This window comes from Galeopterus variegatus, unplaced genomic scaffold (assembly GCF_000696425.1).
Source record: "Galeopterus variegatus unplaced genomic scaffold, G_variegatus-3.0.2 Scaffold1310, whole genome shotgun sequence".
NCBI lineage: Eukaryota > Metazoa > Chordata > Mammalia > Dermoptera > Cynocephalidae > Galeopterus > Galeopterus variegatus.
In genome coordinates this window covers 349,411-364,093 of record NW_007727421.1, presented here as the reverse complement: position 1 = coordinate 364,093, position 14,683 = coordinate 349,411, and the positions used below count along the sequence as shown (strand labels likewise).

General features: G+C 52.9%; 1 protein-coding gene and 1 long non-coding RNA gene across 2 annotated transcripts in view; one reads left to right on the top strand and one right to left on the bottom strand.

Moving 5' to 3' along the window:
* Positions 1-3,069: 3,069 nt before the first annotated feature.
* Positions 3,070-6,169, bottom strand: LOC103593252. Its single transcript, XR_550731.1, has 3 exons — positions 5,958-6,169; positions 4,830-4,982; positions 3,070-3,154 (listed from the first exon to the last, which is right to left on the bottom strand). It is a non-coding gene; the product is annotated as an uncharacterized LOC103593252 (long non-coding RNA).
* Positions 6,170-14,058: 7,889 nt separating this feature from the next.
* WNK2 (WNK lysine deficient protein kinase 2) overlaps positions 14,059-14,683 on the top strand; it is a 140,224-nt gene continuing 139,599 nt past the window's right edge. The window contains exons 1-2 of the mRNA XM_008576203.1: positions 14,059-14,068; positions 14,225-14,433. Of these exons, the coding sequence (XP_008574425.1) occupies positions 14,059-14,068; positions 14,225-14,433 (219 nt within the window). The remainder of the gene's footprint in view (positions 14,069-14,224; positions 14,434-14,683) is intronic.

Genomic DNA, 14,683 nt, shown 5'->3' with positions numbered 1-14,683 from the left:
GGAGAACACCCTGGACCTTGGTTAGTACTATGCACAGCCATTGGTCCATGTGGCGGGAGGACCTTGGGCCTCCACCACCAGTGCTGGGACTGGGATCAGGTGGGCCTGGGGCCCTCTGCTGATCCCTGCCTGGAGATGGGCCCCTTCGGAGCTGCCTGGTGACCAGCAGTGACCCAGGTGTGGACTAAGTGCCAGATCATTCCAGCACCACTGCCCCCCACACAACAGGGCTAACAGGGGGCCTTGGGCAGGAGGGAGATGCCAACCCAGTCCCATTGTCCGCCTCTGTCCAGGGTGTAGGAAGGTTGGACTTTGGGGGTTGGGGGCTTGGCCACATGGAGCTGATCTTCCTATGACCCAGCCTGGGCCACCAGCTCCAAGCCCTGCAGGTGTCCACTCTGTCCACTCAGTGACCTTGTGGGGCTAGTGAGCTTGTGGTAGCATCCCCAGCCTAGGGCATCTCTTCCTCAGGCAGATGTGGCCTGTGGTGGCCCTGGGCAGGACTTGAATCTAGGTCATCTGGCCCAGGGGGCCACACTCCCCACGGCCACTGCACCAGCCCCATCTTGCGCTTATGGTTGCGTGCACAGCTCAGCTAAGAACCTGCTCAGTGGGGTCCCAGGAAGATTCCCCAGCTCGATTCACCTCCAGCCAGCTCGGGCCCAGCTGAGCAAGGTGCCCAGGCCAGATGGGTGCAGTCCCTGCGCTCACGCTTCACAGGCAGGGGAGACCCTTGGACAGCAGGGTGATTTCAGGAAGGCTGAAAGCACAGGCAAAGGTCACAGAGGAACTCTGCAGGGATCTTTCCTCTCTGTGGAGGTGACTTTTGAGATCTAACCGAGGAGGTAGAGTTATCCACGTGGTACTGAGGGAAGGTGTCCAGTGGACAGCTGCTGCCAGGGTGTCGGGAGCAGGGATGGAAATGGGGCCAGGGTCCCCCAGGCGGACTCCTGGGCTCCTCAGCATCCTGCATCACCATCCAGCCCCTCCCTGGACACCTGTGAGGACAGGGCAGTGTGGCAGGGAAATGGGCCCAGCACATCCTGGACTGATCCTCTCACACCTGGAGGACCCCCAAGCAGCAGTGGTGTGAACACCACAGAGCAATCTGTGTCTGGGCGCCACCGACACTGACCCTACCCTATAGCCCTGTGAGGAGGGGAGATTGTCATGGCCACTTCGCAGGTGAGATGGCCAAGCCAGTATGAGCCGGTCGTGGGCATGGCACCTGCCCGTTTGCTCTAAGGGAAGGGGCCGCGTCCACACCACGTCCTGTGTGAGCTGAGAGCAGGCTCGTGCCGTGGCTGTGGCTCTCCCCTACCCGTACCAGACACTCAGAGGCTGGGAGGCTCATCCTGTCCACTGTCCTGGTGCTATGCAGTCATTCAGGCATCCTCACACACAGGACTCACATTGGAACCCAGGCCTCGATGGTGGGGCAGGGAGATGTCAGCCTCTGGGTGGGAAGTTGGCAGAAAAGAGACATAGAAATGGCCCCTCACCCATGGGAAGAGGCTGAGCCTTGGGTGTAACAAGAGACGTGGAAATTACTGCCCTGCTTCTAATCCCAAAGTCAATTAACACGCTCTGTGGGCGAGGCTGTGGGGAACGGATGCTGCCCTGCCTTGCAGGCAGGAGTGTGAATTGGTACAATTTCTCTGGAAGGCAATTTGGCAAAATCTATCAAAATTACAAATGCATAAGCTTTTCGACTCAATAAATTTACTTTTGGAAGCTCATCCTACAGATGGGCTTGGCACAAGCAAGTAAGTCATAGCTCACTGCAGCTTTGTTTGCGGCCCCAGAACAAGCTGGTTACGTAAACCCTGGTGCTTCTGGACATCAGAGTACTATGCAGCTGTCACAAGGAACAGGGATGCTCTGTGTGGACTGGTGCGGAAGATCCCCAAAGCTTAATGCTAGGCCGAGAAGTAAAAACCGAGGAGCGGGTTATGCACATTCCTCTTGTGTAAGCAAAGGGAGAAAATTAAGCACCTGCCCCTTATTTTTATGTAAACTCCAGAAACCAGCAGTGTTGTGTGGGCATGAGGTGGGGTACCGGGTCAAGGGTACAAGAGAAACTTTCTCTCATACACGTTCTTATATTTTCTGTTTTTGAACCACGTGACAATAATGTCTATTAGAAATTTAACAATAATGATGATAACAACTAGATTTTTCAGTCTCTCTTGAGCCTTGGGAAAGTTTTATAGCAGATGTCCAATGCAGTGTGTTACCTTTGTTATCGATATTTTTAAAAAACCTGTAACATGTGTTTGTAATTGCTAAGTCACACATGCCAATTTTCTTCATCACGAAAGGGTTGGGGTGGGCATTACATGCGGTAACATTCTCCAATGGCCGACTTGAGGCTTGGCCAAGCAGGCATAGGACACCTGAAAATACCAGAAAAGCACAAAGAAGAAAAATAGAATTCACCAAAACAAAAATAACCACCAATATTAAGTATATTTTCCAGCAGTGCTTTTCTCTGCGATTGTTGCTTTATTTGCTCTTTTAACGATTGTTTTTTGAGCTTCTAGGACACGCCAAGCTCTCTTACAGTGCTGGGAACCCACTGCTGCGTGTATCAGTCAGCATCTGCTGTGGTAACAAATGATCTCAAAACCCTAGTGGCTTAGGATAACAAAGGTTTACCTTTCATGAATTTTACGTGAGTGCTATGTAAGGGATATGCTCTGCTCCCTGTAACTTCCCATCCCAGAGCCAGGCTGGGCAAAGAGCAGCTACCATCCAGAGGAGCACACGGGCCAAGATAAACTGAAATCATGCCTGAAGATGCTGCCAGGCTGGTGCACAGCCTCCCGCACTCCAGCCACCAGACAAAGCGAGTCTCCTGGCTGCTCCTTTCAGTGGGTGGGTTAGAGGCACAGCGTGGGGATGCATGACAAGCTGTGATGTCAGAGGTCGGGTCCAGGGGGCCCAATAGTCGGCCTCAACCCACCCAGTCCTCTTACCAGGTTCTCCACTCCTCCACAGGAAAGAATCCAAGGGCAGAGTCACAGTAGACAGTGAGAACAAGTTTAATAACATAGATAAGAAATGCAGGTTCCACGGAGAGACTTCTGCATGCTCCAGAGACTGAGCAGGGCCCACGCCAAGTTTAACACAAAGTTCAGTGCAGACATCAAGTCTAATGCAAAAGCAAGAAAACCCTATGTAAAGCTCAGTACAAAGTGCAGGCTGGCTCAAGAACATAAGCAGCTGCTTGCTGAAAGTGACTTAGATACAAAGTAAATTATATACACCTCAGCCAGCAAAGTGCCCATTGCCACCAGGAAGGTGAGCAACAACCCTGCCTTCAGCTGAGATTTGCCTTTTATCGTTTTTCTATCTTGTGAATATTCAGTTAAGGGGGTAGTTCCCAGTTGTATGCACCAGAATGTTCTGTGCTGTTTATTGAGCATGCCCAGTCACCAGATTGTATAAGTCAGCCCTCTGTTATCTCATTTTCACCTTGTTGGTTCTAAAAATAGGTTTAACTGGCAAAAGTAGATTTCCTCCCAGGGTTAACTCAGAAGAGGGGGCCTGAGACCTCAGGGAGTGGCTGGAAACCCACAGGCATGTCCTGAAACCCCAGCCCAGGGAAACTGAGCACATCCTGTATCAGGTGGACTATATAATCACCCTACAGAAGAGGTGACAAATGAACATCAACAACTCTATGACCTACCTCTGTGAACAAAAACTAACAAATGTGTTACCTCTTACCAATTAAAAAAACGGCATTGTCTTATGAGCATTTTCCCATGCCTTTAAAAAATTCCTTATAACCAACCTCTATGTACCACCCCACATGATATGGAATATGATGTATATATTAGCTCATTTTGTGTTGCTATAACGGAATACCTGAGACTGGGTAATTTATAAAAAACAGGTTTGTTTGGCTTATGATTCTGGGACAGCTACATCTGGCATGGGCCTCAGGCTGCTTCTACTCATGGCGGAAAGTGGCAGCAGCTGGCAGGTACAAGCAGATCACATGGCAAGAGGAAGCAAGAGAGACAGACAGGTGGTGCCAGGGTCCTTTAAACAACCAGCTCTTTCGAGAACTAATAGAGCAAGAACTCACTACCTGTCCCTCAGGGAGAGCATTAATCCATTCACAAGGGATATGCCCCCATAACCCAAACTGCTCCCAACATTGCCAACTTGCGGATCAGATTTTGACATGAGCATTGGGAGGACAACACATCCAAACTCTATTAATGTACCATATTCTTACATCTCAGGCACTCTTGCTGGAAAGTATGATTGTTTCCGATATTTTGGCATTTTATATATCTCTGAGATAAACAACTTTATGCCTACATCTTTGCCTTCCTTAGGGTAAATTCTGAGATAGGATCAAAGAGTAAGAAAATGTGTGAGACTTTTGCCAAATTGCTTTCCTAAGGGATTGTACTGACCAACTCAACTACAATGACACTGGAGGTGCCCACCTTGCCAGGGCTTTGCCAGCCCCTGACCTTAGCAGAACAAGAACAGCTAAACTCATTTGAGGAGCTGTCAATTTGCCTTCATTGTCTTAAAACAGTTCCCAGAGAGCCAAACTGTCCTCTTATGCTTTTTGTGACCTTTTGTGACTTGTCTATGCATGTCTTTCAGGAGTTTGGTTTTTTCCATATTGATCTACATTAGCTTTTTGCATATTAGTACTTTCCCCTTATGTTTCATATCTTTTTCTCAAGGAGATGCCTTCCTTTTAATCTTTTTTCTTAATTTTTTCTAATAGGTCAGTTTTACCTTTCTCTTTAAGTCCCACCCCCACCCCTGCCCCCATGCTCTTCTGTGTAGAGACTCACCACAAATCTGGTCAATGCTCACTGGTAACTAACTCCCTCTGGGCTGGAATGTGGCAACCTGAGTCCCTGGCCTGGAGACCTGGTTCTATGATGATGTGTTCATTGTGTGCCTGTGGGCAGTTCCCTCTTCTTCTCTGAGCCTTGGTTGTCCACCTGTTAAAAAAGCAGAAATGTCCACCTCAGGCATTTAAGGAGAGCCCCTTAGAGAGGCCAAGGTTTCTTGCTGCCTCTCACCTCTGTGGTGAGACGCCTGGGCCTGGCCTGACCTCTGCTCCTCAACTTCAGGCTCAAGGCTCCCTCACCACCCCAAACCCTCACTTCAAAGCCCACTTCAAGCCCCATGAAGCTAAGTCACCTTGCATTCCTTATCCCCATGGGCTCCAGGGCTGTCCTGTTCCTGTGATGCCCCTGGGCCAAGGCACCTGGGAGGTAACCCACTAGTGCCTGGCAGATAACCATTGCATTTCAGGTCTTTACTTTTTTTATTTTTATTTTTATTTTTATTTTTTTCCTTTTTGTCTTTTTTTGTGACCGGCAACGGATCGCAGCCCTCAGTGTCGCGCCCGTACCGGACCGGGACCGGCAACAGGATTGCAACCCTCGGTGTTGCGCCCACACCTCTCTCAGCCAGTGAGCGGCGGTCTGTATGTGGGATCCGAACCCTCGGCAGGAGCGCCGCTGCGCTCCCAAGCGGCGCACTGTAGCAGTGTGCCACCGGGCCGGCCCCTCAGGTCTTTATTTAAAACAAAAGATGCTTCTGGTAGCCAGTGGCTAATTATCTTGCAAAATAGCAATTCTGCCTCTAATTCACATAAAACCTTCTAGCAAAACGGAGGTTTGCATTCTGGGGCCCCAAGAGGCTGCGACTCACTCAGCAGATGTGTGCTGAGCCTGGAGCCTCGAGGACAGAGCTAGCATTTAATGGGCAGCTATTGTGTGCCAGGTTGTCCCAGGACCATCCTGTCATCCCCTCCCATGGCCAAGAGGGTAAGGGCCGTGCATGGAGACCCAGGGAGTTAGTGCAGACCTTCAAGGTGAGCCCAGTTAGCCTCCGCAAGATCAAAGTCATGGCTGGTGGGATGGATGAGCTTCCCTCTTCTTTTGGGAGCAACCCCCTCCAACACCTACCCTTTTGATTCAAGGGGGACAGGACACAGCCTGACAGAGCACTCCAGCCTTGTTCATGGTGATTGGATCAGGCATGGGCAATGATCTAAGTCAGCCAATGGGATTCCGTTCCAGGACTTTTCCTAGAACAGTGGAAGGAGAAGTGAAGATCATCTGCAGTTGCTGGTGGCTGTGAGTACTGCCTCTGGGAAGAGTTGGACTGGGCATGACACCTCCACAGTAGGATGTAGAGCTGTAAGAGGAAAAAGGAGAGTCCTGGACATGGCACTTGGGCACTGGATCTAGCCATACCTGAAACTTGATGCTCACCAGACTTCTCACTGGATCAATCAATAAATTCCCCTTTTTGGCTTAAGCCAGTCTGAGTTAGCGTTTTGTCACTTGCAGGCAATAGTGGTCTGAGATGCTCACTGCTAGAGGGAGACCACAAAATAAGAGTCAGTGGTGTCTCCACTTTTGAGCTCAGAGTCTGTGAGTGAGAAGAGGCCAGCCTGCAGCCATGTGCAGGTCACTCATTAGGGGAATAACTCAGAGGACAGTGGCGGGGGGGCGCTGGGGGGAGGTCAAAGAGACAGAGGCAGCGACACCTGAAGGCAGTTATAGCAGTCATTGGCGTGTGTGTGTGGAGAGAGAGAAAGCAAAAAAGCAGACATGGCAAAATCTTGCAATTTTTTCCTGTGAGTTTGAAACTATCCAAAATAAAAGTTGGGAAAAATAAAAAACCCTGTGGCCAGTCCCATTTTGGCTAACAGTAGGGCATGTCAGGAGCTGCTATGTCGAGAGTCCCGCTCCACCCCACCAGGCACCCTGGAGCAGCCCCACCTTCTCACTGGGGCCTACAGCCTCAGTTTGCATGTGCTCCCCAGGAACTAGCATGTGACCTTGGGCAGGTGACGTAGTGTCACAGAGCCTGGCTTCTCCATCTGTAAAATACCAAGTCACTGTTCCTACTTCACAGGGTTATCGGGGGACCTTAAGTCAGCCCTTGTGCATTGGGCTTGGACCAACCCGGGACAGAGGGTGATAGTCAGTACCTGTGGGGTGGTGGAGGGACATGTCCTGTGACTGGATGTCCAGGGTAGGCCATCAGGCTGGGTGGCAGAAAGTTATCTGTGTGTGTTATCTATGTGGACCCTCTGTGGTCCACACCTTACAGTGTGTCCCTAATCTGCCAGTGCTGGATAGGAGGGAAGGGGGTCTTCACCCTGCATGGTTAGGAGGGGGGCGCAGCCCACCCAGGCCTTGGGCTGAATGAGCTCACAATGAAAAAGCCTGGATCTGGGACTGGTCCCACCCTGGCACCTGGCACCCGGCACCCACACTGTGGGCCCTTCAGAGCTACTGCTCTGTGCCCAGTACCACTGGAGACCCCTGTAGGGGGCTGCCTGAGTGTCGGCGTCATGAATGGGAGCCTCACTCCCCAGACTACTGGAAGTGAGGTGTGGAAATAATGCAAGTCCTGAACACACCACTGAAAGAGCAAGGCAAGCCCCACAGCAATATGAAAGGAGGCAAAAGGCGAGTCACTTACCGTGAAGTGCTCTGTCACTGAGCCGCATGTGCAACGCTCAGGTGCGTATTCTACAGCAAACTCCTGCGGGTAGGATGGCAGCCTCCTACCCTGAAGGCCACGTGCCTTTGTGACATTTGTGGGCACAAGCATCTGATTGCTGCCCCCGCAGCAAAGCATGGGGGAGTCTGTCCCCATGGCCTCTCAGCACACTTTCGAACTTCTCATTTCTGCCGACCTGACAGGTGGAATGTGGCTTCATGAGGGCTCTCGTGGTTTTGATCGGCAATTTCGTTTTCATGAGCAAAGTTGCACTTTTTCGTATTTAGGAGCCGTTCGCACTCTTTTTCTGTTCATTCTCACGTCATTGGTCCATTTCTCCATTGGGTTGTTGGTCTTCGGTGTTCTATTTAGTGCCACACTTTCTGGTTTTTGTGTTCTGTTGGCGATTTTGCATTTAAAATGGCCCCAGGCACAGTGCTGAAGGGCTGTCTGGCGTTCCTAAGAACAAGAAGGCTGCGATGTGCGTTGGGGAAAGAGTGTGTGTTAGAGAAGCTTGGGTTCTATTTAGTGCCACACTTTCTGGTTTTTGTGTTCTGTTGGCGATTTTGCATTTAAAATGGCCCCAGGCACAGTGCTGAAGGGCTGTCTGGTGTTCCTAAGAACAAGAAGGCTGCGATGTGCGTTGGGGAAAGAGTGTGTGTTAGAGAAGCTTCGGCCAGGCGGGGGTTACAGCGCTGGTGGCTGAGAGTTGTCTGTGACCGAATCAACCGTACGTGCAGAAAGAGGAAGAGCAGATTCACCAATCTGTACATGAGACCGACTGGAAGTGCCCTGGACATCCTCTGGGAATGAGCTTTCTGTGTTCGCTAATTCAGTGCTCGTGGTGACTCTACAGTAGAGTGTGACCACCACGAATAAGGAGAATCGACTGTGTACACCATAGATCTAGCTTCTGGATTGTGTGTCATTCTTAAAAGGCCCTCTCCACTGGGGTCCTTTAGAAAATAACACTTTTTCATCTTTTTCTTCTTCCTCTGTCTCCTAATCCTGGGCTCCATGTTCCCTGTCTGAGCAGCGTCCCATGTGGTCTGTCACACAATGTAGTCATTTTCTGGTGTGAGCACCAGCCAGGCACACAGTAGGACCGACAGTTGTCTGATGAAGACCTCATGTCCACGTGGGCGCATCTTCAGTCTGAATGAGCCAGGAACTTCCAGGGACAGGCACAAGCAATTCATACTGAGCTTGCTGGAAAAAAACAGAAGTCAGGCAGGCGAGTTCAGGGCTAAGTGGAAAAAACCCTCTTCTGCATTTACACGGAGAGTGACGAGCCCCTTCGGGGGTTCTCCAGGGGACTCTGTGGGCTCCAATTGCCAGTCTACACAGGGCCCCACCGATTGCAAATTGGAAACTCTGGGCAGGAGAGACCCCTGCCAGCTCAAGTCTGAGTCAGCCTCCCCCGCTGGGAGGACAACCTGGCCTTGGTCATGGGCAGAACCTGCCCTGCACAGTAAGTGTGGGCTCTGGTCAGGGATCCTCTGCCAAGCACATCCACGTTGCTGCCTGACTGCTTCTTTCTGCTCTATCCACATAGACCCCCGCCAGATCTGTAGCCCTGAGCATGTCTGTCCCTGGGCCCCTCAAACCTCCACATCCCCCTTGGAAACAGGAGGACTAGGACTTGCCCCCAGGCAGATTGGATGGCTCTTCTGAATTTGTGGCTATTCCCCTTTCTAAGGGCAGGTCTTGCTAGTGAGGGGAGGACCAGGGAGCTGGGGGTCTGCGCCAAGGCAGGAGAGTGCCTCAGAGTCAAGCTGAGAGCGGCTCAGTAAACCTGGCCCCCAGTGCTACCCCCATCACACGCGACAGCTATCTTGGCAGCCAGCAGAAGCTGATGTGTTTTGAGTCCTTCCTGGGCTGCTAAGAACTTCCAGGGAGTTCTCTGGCAACCCCAAGAAGTGGGCACCTCTGCTGTCCTGCTGTCTAATGAGGAAACTGAAGTTCAGAGAAATTAACAAAGAGGCTGAAGGTCACAGCCAGTGGGCAGTGCCAGTCCTTGAATCAGATCCAAGAGCCTCCAGACCCAAGCTCTTAGCTGTGCACATCGCTGGCTGCCGACTTCCCTAATTCATCTCATGGCCTCATTAGGGTCTGTCTGCACCCCCTTGTCTATTGGAGCTGCCTCTCTGTTCCAAGTGCAGAACAGTGCACAGAGCAGAGTCTGCATTCTACAGCACTTCACCCTCCTCCGTCCTGCCTCCAGACTCTGATCTCCAGCTTCCCCAGCGGGTGACCCTGGCTATAGCAAGGAAGCTCGCAATGCCAAGTTCCCCAGGCTCCCGTGCAACGCCCCTGTTTGGAGGGCCCTCTTGACATCGAGGGCCCCACATTCTCCTCCATCTCTTTAGGCCCAGGTGCCACTCTCCCCTCTGGGCCTGCGGGAGTAAGTGGAAGCCCAGGTCTGGGTTCACTCGAGGAGACATGGCCATACCTCACAACAGCAAAGTCCTGCTTTGTCCCCAGCTTACAGCACTGAGACATTTACCCACCACATGCTGCTCTCAGAGATAAGCTGAAGGCTCGTCCTAGTGCTGCGGGATGGTGTCTGCTTGTCTTCCTTCCTCCTGGGGGCATTGAGCACCTCCCTCCATGGGTCTCCCAGTCCCTGCCAGGGCAGCCCCCAGCCCGCCACCAGCCCTGGACCCCTCAAGGCTCTCCTGGGCTCTGCATCTCTGAAAGCAGCAGTGTAGGGTTTCTGTACATAGTGGGCCCTCTGCAGCCGTGACCGGGTGCACAGCCACTCCCAGTGGGCCGGAGCAGCAAGGCCCCCTCATCTGCCTTTCCAGCTGCACGAGCTGGCTGGGTTGTCCAGACCCACAAAAAGGAAACAAGGGCCTCCGTGGATGGGTACTCCTCTGCCCTGCAGGACCACCTGGGAGCTGGGGGTCAGCGTCCAATCCGGGCAAGATCTGGGGCTCCAGGAACTGAAATCACCCCTCCCCCCAAGGGAGACAAGCAATCCTGAGGAGTCAGGGCAATTCGTGACCCACAGTGTCAAACGGAGGGTCTGCTCTGTTGCTCGTTCCACCCGAGGGATCACCCAAGAAGGCAGCGTTTCCTGAGCACCTCCTGTATGCAGCAGCACCTGGGGCCTCCATGAGGCTTCTCAGCCCTGGCTGTGTGTCAGGACCGCCTGGAAGCTTCTGAACATTGGGGCCTCACCCACCCGGGCCCACACAGCAGAATCTGCAGGGCAGGCGGAAGGGGCTTCTCAGGCCTCCAGGGGTGCTGAGGTCCGGCTATGTGTGACACACACTGGGTTGGAGGGGGCAGGACAGGGCCATAGAGGGTCAGAGGGTAAAATGTGCCACCCTACAGATGCAGAAACTGAGGCAGGAGAGGCCCAGGGAGGGGTCAGGTGGGCTCTGCCTTCTCACAACTGCTCCTTCTGGGTTTTTTTTTCCCTGCACTTACAATTTTACTTTAAACCATATTATCTGCCTTACCAGAGCGAGGATCACCCCCACAACTGCTCCTTCTGGGTTTTTTTTCCCCTGCACTTACAATTTTACTTTAAACCATATTATCTGCCTTACCAGAGCGAGGATCACCCCAAAACTCACCTCTCCCAATACAGCGAAGTATTTACTTAGAAGACTGTTTGCAGCCATTCTCCGGCCTGCGTATCACACTTCAGAAGCTTCCAATGGAACCCGGTTACTGGAAGGACGTGAGGTTCTTCATCTGCCCGTCCATTACAGCTGAGTCATTCCAGAAGTGTCCATTCACCCAGTACCACCCGACCACCCGCCGGGCCCTACCCACAGGAGCTCCTGTCCCACTGGGGATGAGACCCAGGGCTCAAAGATGCTCCGGCCTGGGATGCCCCTGCTATCCTCTGCCGCCGCCTCCCAGGAGCGGGAGCCCGAACTTCAACAGCCCACTTGTCCCCACCCTCCTTTCACCACACGTCTGTCCTTTGTCCCGCACCCATCCTTCCTCAGGTCGTAGAGAAGACTTTCTGTGTCTCCACAGGCTATTCCTGTCGCCTACCTGAGCTCTGCTATCCCAGAACTGTCCCCCCCATCTTCTGCCCCCATTGGGGTGTCCTCCCTGTGGTATGACCTGGGGGGCATTAAGGGAGGTGGCCTGGCTCTGCTAGACCTGAGCCTGCTCGGAGGCAGACCACCCCAGAAAGTACTGGGGGCTGGGCTCCCACCGGCCAAGCCTGGACCTCAACCTCCTTCTAACTGGTGAGTCTTGAAGGGCCCTGATGTGAGTAGGGGCAGCAGGGCTGGCCTGTCTCCCTCTGTCCACAAACGTCTGTTGAACACCTACTGTGTGCCGAGACTGTTGGGCACAACCATCATGCCCATCTCACAGATGAACAGACTGACGACTCGGTCCTGGAACTGCATCTGCACAGACCCTGCAAGTATCTGCTGGCTGGATCAGGCTGGGGCATCAGGGGGAGCCTGGACTTGGGGGAAACTTGTCTCACTGAGGGGATCCCCAGTGCTGAGGGGGGATGCTGAGTCTTGGGGAAGCTGAGGTGGGGTGGAGGTCAGAGTCTCTACTCTGTGGAGACCTTGAGCAAGTTACTTAAAGTTGAAAAGTATCTGGACTAGGCCTCGATGTGCTCATCTGTGAAAGCAAGTGATCATGCCTACTTGGCCCATCAGCCTTCAAGATGACTGTTCCAAGCATCAAAGACAGTTGCTGTCCTTGTGACCTTATGTCATGCAGTTTGCAGAGTGTCCTTCTACAGTCCTGGCTCATGGAACCTCAGGACAACCAGCAAAGCAGATGGGTAGTGCTCATTCTCCCTATCTCAGCACCAGGGAGATGGAGGCTCAGAGAGGTCCAGTGACTAGGCTAAGGGCACATAGCAAATCCCATCAAAATCCTGGCTTCCAAGGTCTATCTGAGAATCTCTCAGGCTCCTTGGAGTCTCAGGGCCTATTCCTGAGCCCAGCCTGAGATTTCTTGCACAGAGAACTGTGACCTGTCCACTAGCCACTTAGCTGAAGACTCTAATGGTCATGGGTCGGAAGAGGGAGTGAGTTCACCATCACCGGAGGCATGTAAGCAAGGCTGCGTGGTCACCCCGAAGGGCTCAGAGTACACAGCACTCGGTCCCTGACTCCCTACGGCCTGGGCTGCTCCCTGCTGATTTGGGGGTATAGTCACACTTCACACACATCTACAAGTGTGGGTGGGCAGCAGTCCGCGGGCACTGATGTGAATGGCTGGTTGTCCCTTCCATCACCAGGCAGGCATGAAGCCCACATGTCACTAGCATGACCTGTCAGGAGTAGGAGGCCAGACTGGTGTGGGGTGGTCCTGGAACATGCTTAGCTCCATCCAGTCCTAGTTTTCCCTTGGATAGGCCTGAACATGCCTATCATGGACAGGCCTGCGTACTCAGGGTGCCTTCCTGGATTGACCAAGTCGGGGAGGAATTGGCAGCCCTTTAAGGTGGTCAATTCAGGATGACCAAGCCTGTTCTGCAGCGTGGGTTATGGAGGCTCAGGAAGGGGCTAGGTTGGGGCTCTTCAGCCTCCACAGAGAAGACAGAAATGTCCTCCCCCACCCTCCACCTCTCCCTGGAAGACACCCACCCTGGGAGGTGCAGCTCAGACCCTGCCTCTCAGGGCTGCACAACCTGCAAAGCTGGCACCTGCTGCTCTGTCTGCTCCTTGTGTGGGCTCTGGGCTCCTGTCAAAGTTGAGCCTCAGACAGAACACCTGTCTCACAGGGTAGATGTGAGGGTTAGATACTATAAATGAACAGGCATGTGCCAAGTGTGTAGCCCAGTGCCCAGCACACTGTTTAACCACCACATCTTTGGTGGAATGTCCTGGTTTGAGGGGTTTGCCAATTTCCGTAGTATAAAAAGTCTCAGCATTGCTGACTTCAGGCCCTAGGGTGGCATCACTGAACACAGAGCCAGAAAGAGATGTGCACTGTAGCCCTCTTGAGTCAGTTTCAGCTGGCACCAGTGCCCAGTGGGGTCCCAGGAAGCCCTGCTGCTCTGGGTAACAGTCGACTTGGTGTACTCTTCCTTCTAAGTTGTAAAGGTTTGATATTTTCTCTGCTGGCTTTTTTGTCACATGAATTACTTTGTGCCAGGGGCTCCAGGGCCAACAGCCCACAGGCATTCCTTTCATCTTTGAAAGTTTATATCTGATGGAGTGCCAGCCTAGGGGGGTGGGGGCCAAGAAGAGAACACCCTGACATCTCCCTGTGCCTTGTGCACAAGGTCATGGAGGACTGGGTGAGGAGAGGTTAGCCCAAAGCAGGGCTCAGAAATTAGTAGTACAGTCATTGACACAGGCCACCTCCCTACAGCAAAGTTCAGAGGTACCCAAGAGAGGGGCTTGTCTGTTGGAGTTTAGAGGAGGAAGGGGGAGGGAGAGATCATGGAAGGCTCCCTGGGAGAGGTGGCATTCGTCAGAGGTGGAGAAAGAAAAACATTGGGTCAAGGAGCTTTTGGAAGCCTTTCTATGCTCCACCCAAGGCATGAGATTTGGGGTACTTAACTTCTGCTTTTGGGGCCTAGATCTGCTCAACTGTAAAACGGGCACAATGATCACTGGTACCTCCCTGGGTGATGGAGAGGTCCTCGTGGATCCTGTGAAAGGAAAGGCCAGTCCAGCTCCCGACTACGCTTAGCCCCGGGTTGGGCTCCTGAGGGTGGGGGTTACCCCTGGTTCTGGGCCTTCTTCCAGCCTGCCATTCTGTCCTGGTACAGGGCTCCGAGGTCTAGCGCGCCTGCTACGGCATGGGGAGGTGGTGAGCCTGTTGCCTCCTCTCAGGGACAAACGGGGCCCTGCACTGCCAACAGCCCTGCGGAGCGTTCCAAAGAGCTTCTTCAGAAGCCAGGAGCGCCGCCTGCTGCGGGAGCCGCAGTTGCGAGCCACAGGAGCCGGCCCGCAGGTGGCCGCGCGCGCCCGCAGCCAGGTGGGCGTGCCCGGCCCCGCCCCGCCGGCCAGGGGCGGGGCGAAATCATGCCCCGCCCACCCGCGCGCCGGGTTGGAGCCGGTGCGGGAGCGGAGGAGAGGGCTGCTTCCCAGGGCCTGTCAAAAGAGAAAGCAGCAGGATCCAGGGCAATGAGCAAAGCTTTATTTTTTTTTTATTTTTTATTTATTTTTTTTTTTGTCTTTTTTTTTTTTTTTTTTTTTTTTTTTTTTTTTTTTTTTTTTTTTTTTTT